The 12094-nt window shown below is 40.5% G+C and overlaps 1 protein-coding gene across 4 annotated transcripts in view; it reads right to left on the bottom strand.

The window, feature by feature from the left end:
* LOC124158452 (serine/threonine-protein phosphatase 6 regulatory subunit 3) overlaps positions 1 to 12094 on the bottom strand; it is a 153590-nt gene that overhangs the window by 15728 nt on the left and 125768 nt on the right. For all 4 annotated transcript variants that reach the window (XM_046533542.1, XM_046533540.1, XM_046533539.1 and 1 more), the window contains exons 16-18: positions 11322 to 11452; positions 6054 to 6386; positions 4462 to 4630 (exon numbers count right to left, since the gene is read on the bottom strand). In XM_046533542.1, coding sequence (XP_046389498.1) covers positions 4462 to 4630; positions 6054 to 6386; positions 11322 to 11452 — 633 coding nt within the window. The remainder of the gene's footprint in view (positions 1 to 4461; positions 4631 to 6053; positions 6387 to 11321; positions 11453 to 12094) is intronic.

Below are 12094 nucleotides of genomic sequence, written 5' to 3'. Positions count from 1 at the left end.
GAGACAGTGAAATGTAGACCAATCAAAAATATTTCCCATTTGCGCAACTCCCGCATTTCTCAATTCTCACGTTATGAGGTTGAAATACATACTTAGAAAAGAGTGTATATGGTATGTGTATCTAACAAATGCTTAACTTATTCCTTTAGCATTTGCTTTGACCCTTCTTTATCAAGGTTTTTACCATTAAAAATATATTTAATACAGTAATAAGCATTTTCATTGCTGAAATTATTGTTCTGGGGATAAAAAAAGGAATATTTATGACAAGTGAATTTTTATGACAAAACTGCATTTTTTGTGACGAAATTGATATTTTATGACGAAATTTTAAACCGAAATTGACAGATTTTTATGACGAAATTCACAGTTTTTATTCACCGAATATCTTTGCCTCTAGGTATTACCATAAGGGACAAGAATGGAAATATTCTAATTGAAAACGAAGAAAAAGCTGAGAGATGCAAGGAATACCTGTAGGAATTATACAATGGAAGCAAACTTAGCTCAAAAATTATCGAAGAGGGAAGTGAAGTTGAAAGGGATGACATTGGAGGGAGCATCTTAAGATTGGAATTTGACGCTGCAGAAGGAAACCTGTGAAAGAATAGAGCCCCATGAATAGATGATATTCCAGCAGAGCTAATCAAAAATGCAGGAGAAAAGGTCTCAATTCAACAGTTTGAAAACTATCTGCAATATGTACTCAACAGGAGATTTACCTAGTGACTTCAAGAAGAACATCATCATTCCCATACCCAAAAAGAAGAGACCAGAGAAGTGCCTAGACTTTAGGACCATAAGACTGACGACACATGTGTCGAAGATTCTGACAAGAATCATTTACAGGAGAATTGAACGAAGAGCAGAAGAATTCCTGGATGAGGACCAATTCGGATTTAGGAAAAACAGGGGCACAAGGGAAGCAATTTTGGCTCTTCGGATGATCATAGAGAAGAGAATGGAGAAAAACAAACAGATTTTCACAGCATATGTCGATTTAGAGAAGGCATTTGATAATATGAAATGGAATTCAATGCTTAGAATTCTGAAAGATATCAGGGTGAGTCAAATGTGGACCCAACTGTGCAAAAACAAGAATAAGTATAGGGGTGAGACAAGGGAGTGCACTTTCCCCCATCATTTTTAATAATTACATCGAGAAAGCTTCTGGTATTAATATCCATGGAGAAAAAATTAGTATGCTGCGATTTGCTGACGACATAGCAGTCATAGCTGAGACAAAGAAGGATTTGAAGATGACTTTGACAAATATGGAAAGGACAATGGCCAGATATCATCTGAAAATCAACAAAAAGAAGACAAATATTAGTTTGCAGCAAAATGGAGGAGGCTATGACAAAGACTAACCTAGGAAGGCATAAGCTTGAAGAGGTGAAAGAGTTTTCTTAGTCGAGGAGCCAAATTACTAACGATGGACAAAGCAAGAAAGAAATAGTCAGTAGAATAGCGCAGGCGAACAGGGCTTTCAACAAAAAGAAGAATCTTCTTACAGCTGAGAATAAAAGCATAGAAGTAAGAAAACAATTCATCAAATGCTACTTATGGAGTATGTTTCTCTATGGAAGCGAGGCTTGGACGTTGACAACAGCAGAGAAGTCAAGAGTGGAAACATTCGAAATGTGGTGCTACCGAAGAATGATGAAGATATGATGGATTATCCGTGTAAGTAACGAGGAAGTGCTAAGAATAATGGGAGAAAAGAGAAGCCTCCTAAAAACCTTAAGCAGAAGATGGGACAACTTAGTTGGCCACATTTTGAGGCATGATGGCCTGATGAAGACTATCGTTGAAGGACAAGTGGAAGGGAAAAAGGGCAAGGGACGGCCCCGAATGAGTTACTTATGACAGGTTATAAAGGATGTAAAAGAGAAGAAAGAAATACGTTGCTATAAAAAGGCTAGCGGATAGGAGAGAGAAATGGAGAGCTGCTTCAAACCAATCTTAGGATTGTTGACTAATGATGATGACAGGTAATGTAATATTTTCATGCATCTATCATTCACCGAAGCATCATTTCCCTTTCTGTTTCCCGATCTATTTTCCATTGATTGTGTGCAGATTACAGGCGTTACAGATTGCATGTATTGAGGATTATCCGTTAGTGAGTTCCACACTCCTTCGATGTTTTCCACAATCTTCATAAAAAATAAAATTGGATGCAATGATACCACAATCATTGCATTTTAATGAAAGGCTATACCAGCTTTATAATTTCCATAAGAATTCCCTTCATAAAACGGAATTATTTAATTTAGTTACTGATGAGGATTGTTACCAATTTGCATTGCATTTAGCATTGCAGAAGTGGTTGAGAGGCGGGAAAAAAATCTAGATTAATTATAGAAGATTGCTCAATGGCTAAACTCAATGGTAAATTAAGAAACATGTTATCTACGATCTTTAAACGCATTCATCATATTGCACGTGCACCTTTATTGCCATGTGGTTGTATACGACCCATGAGAACTGGAGGTTTCATCACACTTGGGTATGATTATGCCATGGCCACTCTAGGTAAAACTGGTGAGGAAGGGAATAGAAGAAGTGAAGGCAGTATCAAGGGAAGTAGAGATTGCATGAGCCACAACCACGCACTCGCCTGCATGGACATACTGCTGGAGGATATGGAGCAGTTGGAATATGAGTACAATCACGTTGCAGCTAAAAAGGTCGTGGTTAGGTGAAGAAAGCTCTCAATGAGCCCGGGAAGCAATCCAAAATAACAGACTACGAGATGTGTCCGGCCTTCGTTTATATCACCTCGTTGGTGCTATTCTTCGTCATCCAGGCTATAGCATCCTTTGAATTAGTCCTCATTTGATTGAACCACACGCTTCCAACGCTTCTCCCACATCTTAAAGTAGTCCTGGAACAAAGATTTTGGAATCACCTCCAAATCACACGTCGCATTACTCTCAATTGTCTCAATGCTGTCGAATTGCTTTCCTTAGAGTGCCACTTTCAATTTTTTAGGAACATCCAATGATTGTATGGATCTTTTCGGGATTGTACTGAGGCTAGCGAAGCTGTGCAATATTGTATTGCACCAAAATTTGCAGAATCGATGAATATGCTGGCACATTAACGTGGTGAAGAGGCCTGTCACCACTTGACCAGAAACGCTCAGGTCATTTTCCTCTCACGGCATCACACAACCTTTACAGAACTTAAACTCAATATTCATCGTTTATCGCCTGATTTCTTGGTGCAAATTTAAGGGCACAACAGCCTCACAATCGAAAAAAAATAATCGGCAATTCACTCAACATGACTCTGACTTTGACATGCTTTTTTCAGCGGTGGCTCATCTGAATGCTTCCACTGCAAAGATAGTTGTTTATTTTCAGGATCGTAACCATAAGCTCATGATTCATCACCAGTAATCAGCTTCTAAACCACAATATCATCATCATTGACCAGTTTCAAGTTGTCCTGACCGATTTTAGAGCCAAGGTCATTCTCCTTGGTCATGAGCAATTTTGGAATGAATTTCTCACAGACAGACACGAGTCATTCTCAAAATATTGTTCGAAATTTCCCAAACAGTAGTTTTAGAATTCCGAGATCATTTTCTAGCTCACGACCATCAATTGACAATAACTTTCAAATCGCAAGTCGCACATGACTGATGTTTAATGGTGTTATTGTCAGCGAAGGTCAGCCAGTACAAGGGTCACTATCAACAGATGTGCGACCATTTTTAAACTCCATTCATTTATCTGTGTTATGTTTTTACTGTTGTCCCCAAAGGCCTTCTGTATCATATCAATCGTTTCCATACATCATAATCGAGATTGAATTAAAAGTTAATGCAAATTCATTGATCCCCCATGATGTCCGACCAATAACTATGGCATTCAGGGAGGTAGTGAGGAACTCCTGGTTACGCTCATACTCCTGATAGGCAGCGATAGTTCTCTGGAGCAAAGACATGAACGCAGGTTGGATACTATTCGGATACACCTCGCATATGGAAAAATAATATGATATTGTTTGATTATGTAAATTATGAATATTACAAGAAATTAAAGAGATAGTTTGGTTTGCCTATGCTTTCCAATTATTCGTGGCAATTCTCCACGCATCAACAGTCCCTGGATAATCGGGAGTTTGCTGTACTATTACCAACAAAATTTTAAAACTACACATCCCAAGCCATTGATTTCATCCACTGCATCACAAATGTTCGTGCTGGTATCCAAAGTAGATGTCCTTTGGAAAGTAAGAGCAGTCATGTAAAGGAAGCATCAGTATGCTGCATTGATTTACTCCAAAATTTAATGAATGTATCAACAAAATATAGACAAAATCTTCCCACCGATTGGAAGACTTTTTAATGGCCAGATGATCAAACTGCTTGGTGCTACTGTACCACACTAATAACCCCTGGTATAATTAGAGATGCAGGAGGGAAAAAATATTCAAAACCAGATTTACCTTTCATCTGACATTGCCGAATCACATTCCGACGTAGTAATATGTTCTTTGACCTCCTCAACTTTGGGTGTGAAGTCTCCTGCTGCTGGAGGTGCCATCTCTGTCTCTGCAGATCCAGGCACTCTTTGGGACTGCATTGACGCTGCCAAGGCGCTTTCTTCATGACCACCTACATGAACGGAGACAACAACGATCACGTAAAAATCCAAGCAATATATAGAAACAGGGATATTGTTCCTGAAACAGAGAGGGATCACCTCCCTTTAACATAAATGAACAGTAAAACACACAAACAGTTTTTAGGAGAGCCAATGGAAAAGAAGGGATGGGTGGGCACGCTCTTTCTTGATCAGGACAAGTGGAGAGGATCACGGCAAAAGACATACAGGAAACAAAATGCAGCAATGCTATGGCATCCAATAGCAAGTGAAATGCATTTCACTACGTAAGTATGCATTCCATTAGGACAGGAAACACTCCGCTTTGAAGCTAAAATGGAAAATGCATGGAGAGACAAATAGGGTATAAGTAGGCAATGCTTTGCTCATGCAGTAGAGCAAGATGAGAGACAATAATACGACATAAAGTTGCACACCACCTCACAGGAATCACAAAAGAGCCTAATGATAGTCGATATGCCTTAGCATCAGAAGGCCAACCACCAAATAAAACAAATGTTGATGGACACTTCCGTAGAGTGGCGCAGTAGGCACAGCTAGGCTTCTGGATTGCCCTCCGCATTGATTCAACTTCACGACAACAGTTTTGCCAGCGTTACTGAAGGCATCTTTAGGTTTGAAGTGTTGGAGGCAAGTTTTCTCCGGAGTTGCGAGGACTCTTGCAAAACACAACATAGTGACATGCTTTGACTTTGTTGCGACGACAGCCGATTTGCTATGGAGTGCCTAGTGCCAGGTGCCCATGAACATGCAAGGTAGAATATAGGAAGTCAAGTGCTCTTGGATTGGCCAAACATCAAGAGCCATGGAATTCAAAATGAAGGAGCACCAAAGGGCCACCAAGAGCAGACAGTTATGCTTATCCACCATCGCCAGCCGAGCTCATATGGGAGGGGTCAACGCACAATGTGGACTTCGAAAATGCTGGACTCTTTGCTAAAGAGAAGCAGTACTATCCCTGACTCATATGAGAGGCTATCAAAATATCCAAACATCTACTTTCCTTGGGAAATAAAGCTGTTCCCTCTCCAACACCTGGAAGAAACATCCACAAACCGACCAATTAGAATGCACCTGGACAAAACCATGGCCTACATATAAGACGGGTAAAAACACAACCGACACTTCAAACCTGAAGATGCCTGCTGCAATGTTGTTTGCAAAGATGAACCGACACGGAGGAAAACGCGAGAAGAAATGAAAGAAACACCTGAAGAGGGGAGGAAGGGGATACACTCAGAAAATATAAAGGAAAACATTTGTCCCACTTGGTGATATCATAAGGGTCCTCAAGTCATCTTCATTGAAATCCACAAACAAAAATGAAGCACTGGCACCTGAACACAGGACAGGAGGTAAAAGCCAAGTCGATCCCTGGCGCAAAGAGGCAAGGGAGCACGTGCACATACGCACCTGTTGTTGTTGTTGTTGACAAATGAATGCCCTCCTCTGTGCTCTCCTCTACATTCTTATTCTCGTCCTTTGCATTGCCTGGCTCATCTTGGTCACCTGCAATCCCAAAGTTAGCTTCAAAGTTGGCAAAGCTTCCGAGTCCAGAGGCACTTTCAAAGTCGGCCCAGCCCACGGCTGAGTCGTCAGGGGTGGCAATCAATGCAGTGGGGGCGATGGAAGCGAGTGGCGAAGTGGACGAGATGGCAGCAGTCGAGTCACCCCATGGATTAGGAGCCTCGTCCATGGCCACTGGAGCCAGTCCCAGACTAGATGATGGATCCAGGGCAGCCCACGCTATAAGGAAGCACACGGCTGAGACATCTGGCTACAGATAGCAGTGATAATCACATCTTAATTCATACATCTCATTGACATGACTTTTCATTTCATTCAAATTAATCACAGTGGAACCTCGATCCATCATTTTTCAAAGAGAACAAATGAAGGCAAACGAATAATATGGGAATGTTTGGCTAGGTTGTCTGTGTAGCAGGAATCGCAGGATTTTGGCGAGTAATTGTGATATTCTGTAAAGAATTCATACACAAATTTTGCTGCTTACAGGAATATTTGAATTTTATGTAGGCACTCTGGGCATATAGTTGATTCGACTAATATCTTTTTTAAATATCATAGGGGAAAATGCCACCTCAGTAAAAAGTTTAGCATGCTGTCTTGGCATTTACACTGCTACAATAGATTTCTGTCTGATGTAAAAATTCTTATTAATCAAATGCCATTTCAAGCACACATATTTAAGAGAGCAATGTGCATGTTATGTCTGAAACAGCAATTTTTGCCAGTGCAGGGATTAGTTGTGAGATGGAACACATGGGCCGAAAATTGTCGACTATCTGAAATGCTTCATCCTAATAGGTATATTTTTAATACAATTAAGGCAATTGTCAAAAGCGTGAAAAATTATGCATGAATCAGCAGCGGCATGCCCACCTGATCCTCAGCTTCATCCCACTTATTGTTTTCACCAGGTAGCTCCCTCTAACCCCACCCCTACCGTCATGTGCTAGCAGACAACCAGGGGCATTCTGCATATATCCTCATGCTTCTCTCCCGGATGCTTTTCTACTTCTTCAATTATTTTCAGTCCATTTTAAAGTTCTGTTCTGCTTCCTGGGAAGGGCTGTAGTTCCAAGACGAACCAAAATAAAACTAATAAAAATGAAACCTGACTTAATTAAATCCACAATGAAAACCCACGCTGGTTTGAAGTCAACCCACACTGGAAAGTACGGACCACTCTTATGAGGTGAAGTTCATGACTGATGCTATCGCGTATGGCGTACGTGGAACCAAATGCCGAGGGCCGACCATACGACCACACTGCAAATACTGCAGCGGCTGTGCATCCTGGGCAACTTGTGCGAGACGCGGCGTGGTGCCTGGCAGTGTAGTTTCCGATGTTGCACAGTGGTTTTGAAGCATTTGCGCAAACCACGTTTCTGAATACGCGATCTCGCAGCCACACATGCACGATTTTTGGAAACCAGATATGACATGAAGCTGTAAGAATACGAATGCAATCATGCTATCGCAGCAAAAAAGATTGCAGTCAGGAAAGGAAGCTCTTAATGATTCCGGAAAGCAATCTAAAATAACATAAAATGTGCATTGATAATAAATAATAGATTGATTGCTTTACTTAAATTATGAAAATGACAGGAAATTAAATAGAAAGTTCGGATTATTTGTGTTATCTGATTATTCGTGCCGCACTTCCCAATCTGCATTAGACTGGATAATAGGGAGTTTGCTGGACATCGAATTTAACGAACTCCTCAAACACCCCCCTGACGACGCTCTTTTGGAGCAAACCTTTTTTCTCCCGGAACATTGAAGCCATCCACAGGTGAGTGATTGCTTATTGAGTGCAAGTGCTTCTACGGATCACTGGCTGTCTTTAACAGGCCCATCCTGTGAAGATTCCCGGTTTTTTGTGAAGCAAGATTCCTAAGCGAAGGTCCCTACAGCCCCCACAAAGGATCTTGTTGTGTATGCTTGTGTGAGTGATTGTGTGAGTGTGTGTGTTTTTTGGGCTTTCCGGTTGAGAGGCTGGTGTTTGGTCCCTGCGGGGAATTTCTCCCCTTTCCCGCACACCAACGCAGTAAAATTTTTTCGACTTGCAAGGTGGACGAGCAGGGAGAATTATACGGCCAATTGAGAAATTCTTTTTCTTCTTGAAAGAAATTTAACGCGGCCTCAGAAGAGCGGAAATACAAGCTCTCACGCCAAGCACGCGTCAATGACGAGCAGTAATTCCAGTGACTCATTGCGTCGCATTGGACAGTGCTATTGGATAACTTGTTGCAGGAAAACCTTGAGTGTGGTCTAATGTAACAATTCTGTTGACTTAAACACGGCCGCTGGCTGGGACCGGGCCGCCATTCACGGCACGGCCCACAGCATGGCAGAGTCGCATTGTCTGAAAGCGGCCTGAATTTCACAGCTTCGCGACGTGAACGACGGCCAGCGAAAAGTCTTCTCGTCAGAAAGCGGCCTCAATGTAGCACTGCCTGTATTTCACGCCATAGACGGCGCACCGCCAGGCCGGATTGAAATGGGCACCGTGGTGACCACTGCGGCCGTCAACTGCGCGATTCAATTCGTTTAAAGACATCCATAGACACGTATGGTTATTTGAAAGCACGAAGCGCTAGCAGTGGTGGAAGGGAAGGGAGGAACAGAAAGGATAAGAGGAGAGGGGATTCTCCTTATTAGCGGACGGATCGTCGGATATTTGGCTCTCCACTGAGCTTCAATGCAAAAAAATCATTTCAACATTGGCCAAATCTAATACCTAATTCTTCAGGTGAGAAAGCGTCTCATTCTAGATGCTTCAGGATCGATAAATGGGAAATAATTTTTCAAGTTTCTTTGAATCCGATTATGTTTTGTTATGTGCACTTCTTTCTCTGCCTTTCCTGACTGATAGGCAACAGCTGTAATCAAAACTAAGCGACTTTGTTGTATCTAGCTGCTGTCCCATCTTCCCTCGACACCTGGGTGAGGGGTATCGAAAGGGAACCCACGACATGAAACATTTCAGACAATTTGTAAGTTATACAGTACTGCAGCTACCCAGCACTCAGTTTGAAAACACCACCGTGATAGGTTGTGTTTTGGGGTTAGACTGTTTTTTTTATCGTAGTTCCAGCTTTCAATATTGAACGAAGGATAGGAATTTTAAAATGCCAAAAGCTAGTGATACTCTTCACACCAGGGTAAGTGAATTTAGTTGAGAAGGATGTTATGTGAAAGACAGAGTATTACTGTGCAAAGTCTGTGATAAAAGATTTTAATTTGAAAGGTGTGACACGTTGTTAAAGCACATCAGTAGCGATAGACATAAACGTGCGAAAGAAAGGGGACCCATAAAACGACAGCTACCATTTGAGCACACAGTCACTCAGTCAAAGAAAGCGAAGGAGGAGCTTGTTGTTGCTACTACTGAAGCATTTTTAAAGGCTTTATTCAGTGTAGAGAAACTTGACAATCCCAAAATTATGGAATGGCTCTCGAAGTATACACATATAAGATAGAGGGGATTTGCCGTTTGCCAATTGTATTCGCCAAGACTACATGCTTGAACCATTCATATACCTCTAACCAATATCACTTGAACCATTTCCTTCATTTAGTTTTATCAGAAATTTTGTACAGTCGAAATTGTATTAAATGTTATGTAAAATGCTTAATAAAAGTATTAGTATTCATGAAATGTGAACCATAAAATAATAAAAGGCCTATAAACGTGGGAAAATTGTAGCATTTTAATAAAACTGCCAAGATTTTCTATAACACCAAAATCACATGGTTTTAAAATGAATTTTAGCAAAAAATAAAACCACTTTCATGGACCTCTAAGTATTACTATTCCAAAATTTCTCCAGAGTATCAGCCCTGTGTCTTAGAGGCAAAAATGCCTACAATTCCACCAATGCCATGAAAAACATTTTTCAGGAATGCAAAGGGTCTAGCAGGTTAAGATGGTGATAAGTGCCTCCAGATATTTTGAAAAATAAAAATATATACACTTATAGCACATCAAAAATTATGTCTTTCCCCAAAGTTTCTGACCTCAACAATGGTAATTGACTCCAATAAAAATTGAAACACGATTTTTAGTTTTTTAACCATATCTCCAGTTTTTATTTTTGGAAAAACGTTTTCTTGATTTTAAAATTTATTTTCAGTCCATTTTTTAAAGTTCTTACTTGTATCTTCAGAAGCGCTATGGTCCGAAGATGAATAAAAATAAAATTAATAAAAATGAAACCTGACTTTATTTAACAAACAAGGAAAACACTCGCTAGTTTGAAGTCAACCCAGCCTGGAAAGTACGGAACCATTCGTACTTGGTGAATTTCGGAACTGATGCAATTGTGTACAGCGTATGCAGAGCATACTGCAGAGGGTGAAGCATGACCACATGACTGCTCCATGAAATTTTTTGTCCTAAATGGAAGGCAACTTACCCATTCTTTTCTAATTAGCGTAGCACCAGATGAGCAGATGAATTCGGATTGTTAGTAGAGAGAAACAAAATATCCTGAGGAGATATCCCTTCGTGAGTAACTCTGACAAGTGAGACTTATAGTATAACTCGTAAATTGTAACCTGATGCCTTGTTTTTGGAAAATAATGCCGCATCAACTGCCGAGAAGCTCAGCTGCGAGTATATCGAGTTTTGTCAGAAATCACCATCGTATTTTTCCAATAATTTCCTTCCTTAAAATGCTTAAATAAGATTGAAAATATGTCGTGTTTGGTCTCATTCTTTTAATTACTTGCACATTACTAATATTTCAATCTAATAAAAGTATAATACCAATTGCTGAAAATTATTGTCATACACCTTTCGGGCTCATTGGTGATTCATCCAGCAGGTGACCTACAGAAACTGGAAACTTTGAAGGAGGAAGGCTGAAAGAAATCAGTGGGCGACAATAGGAGAGGTGCGAAACCTATTGTTCTCATGCTACTTGATATTTTCTTTCGAAGCTAAGGTCTTTGTGATACAATCCCAGCGTGAGCTGGGACCTTTTGTTTGATTTCGGAACGGAGGAAAGCATCAGAGGGGGGAGGCGAGTGCTGAATGGAGGCAGATAGCAGATCTTGGGAAATGTGCTCTTTGCGCATAATTTAATACCATTGGGCAAGAAAACCTTTTGAGAGGACAACAAGTGCAGATATGTATTGAGTGTCACTCACGATCAGTCGAGTCCACCTCCATCTGCACCTCCCCTTTCCTCCTCCCTCCGCCCTCCTCCTCGTTGTCGTCATCTTCATCGGAGCTGCTGCCACCACCACCCTTTCCATCCTCTCCGCCACCACCTTGGTTCCTGCAAAACACAAACGCAAGACAATACAACATCCACAAACCCAATAAAACATTTCCTGAAATTTAAGGACTTCTTCTGTGTGGTATTGTCACAGATCGCTTATCTCATCACAAGCTTTGTTCCTGATAAGTTCCTAAAATGCATACAGATGTACACAAAACACACAATGTTGCAATATTATTTTTCAAAACTGCACTTAAATTTTGGATACACCTTGTACATGTCACCAATGCATAAAGGTAATTACAGCCCTATTTATGATGGAGGCATGAATATTGTAAATCAAAGTCAACACAATTAATTGTAGTGGTACAAATTGATAATTTTCAAAATAGCTTCATAATTAGCTGTAGTTACCTTACCATTAGGAACACGCAAGACTTGACTCTTCGAAATTTGAACAAAAACAAACTACTTCTTGAGTCCCAATTGCTTTCGAGACAAATATGCTTGAAAAACTGAGCCTCAAGTTGGTTTGTGATGTCTGTCATAGTGGACGCAATTTTTCTGGGCTTTGCTCGTGAGGTGTAATGCATTCCTATATATTTATGTAAAAATTTTATGATGTCATGTCACAAAATATTGATAAATCTCATAGTTCTTGGCCTAGAATTGAGAAGTCTTGTCATTAGTATAGGGATT

The sequence above is a fragment of the Ischnura elegans genome, chromosome 5, assembly GCF_921293095.1.
Source record: "Ischnura elegans chromosome 5, ioIscEleg1.1, whole genome shotgun sequence".
Taxonomy (NCBI): Eukaryota; Metazoa; Arthropoda; class Insecta; order Odonata; family Coenagrionidae; genus Ischnura; species Ischnura elegans.
This window is presented reverse-complemented; position numbering and strand designations above follow the sequence as displayed.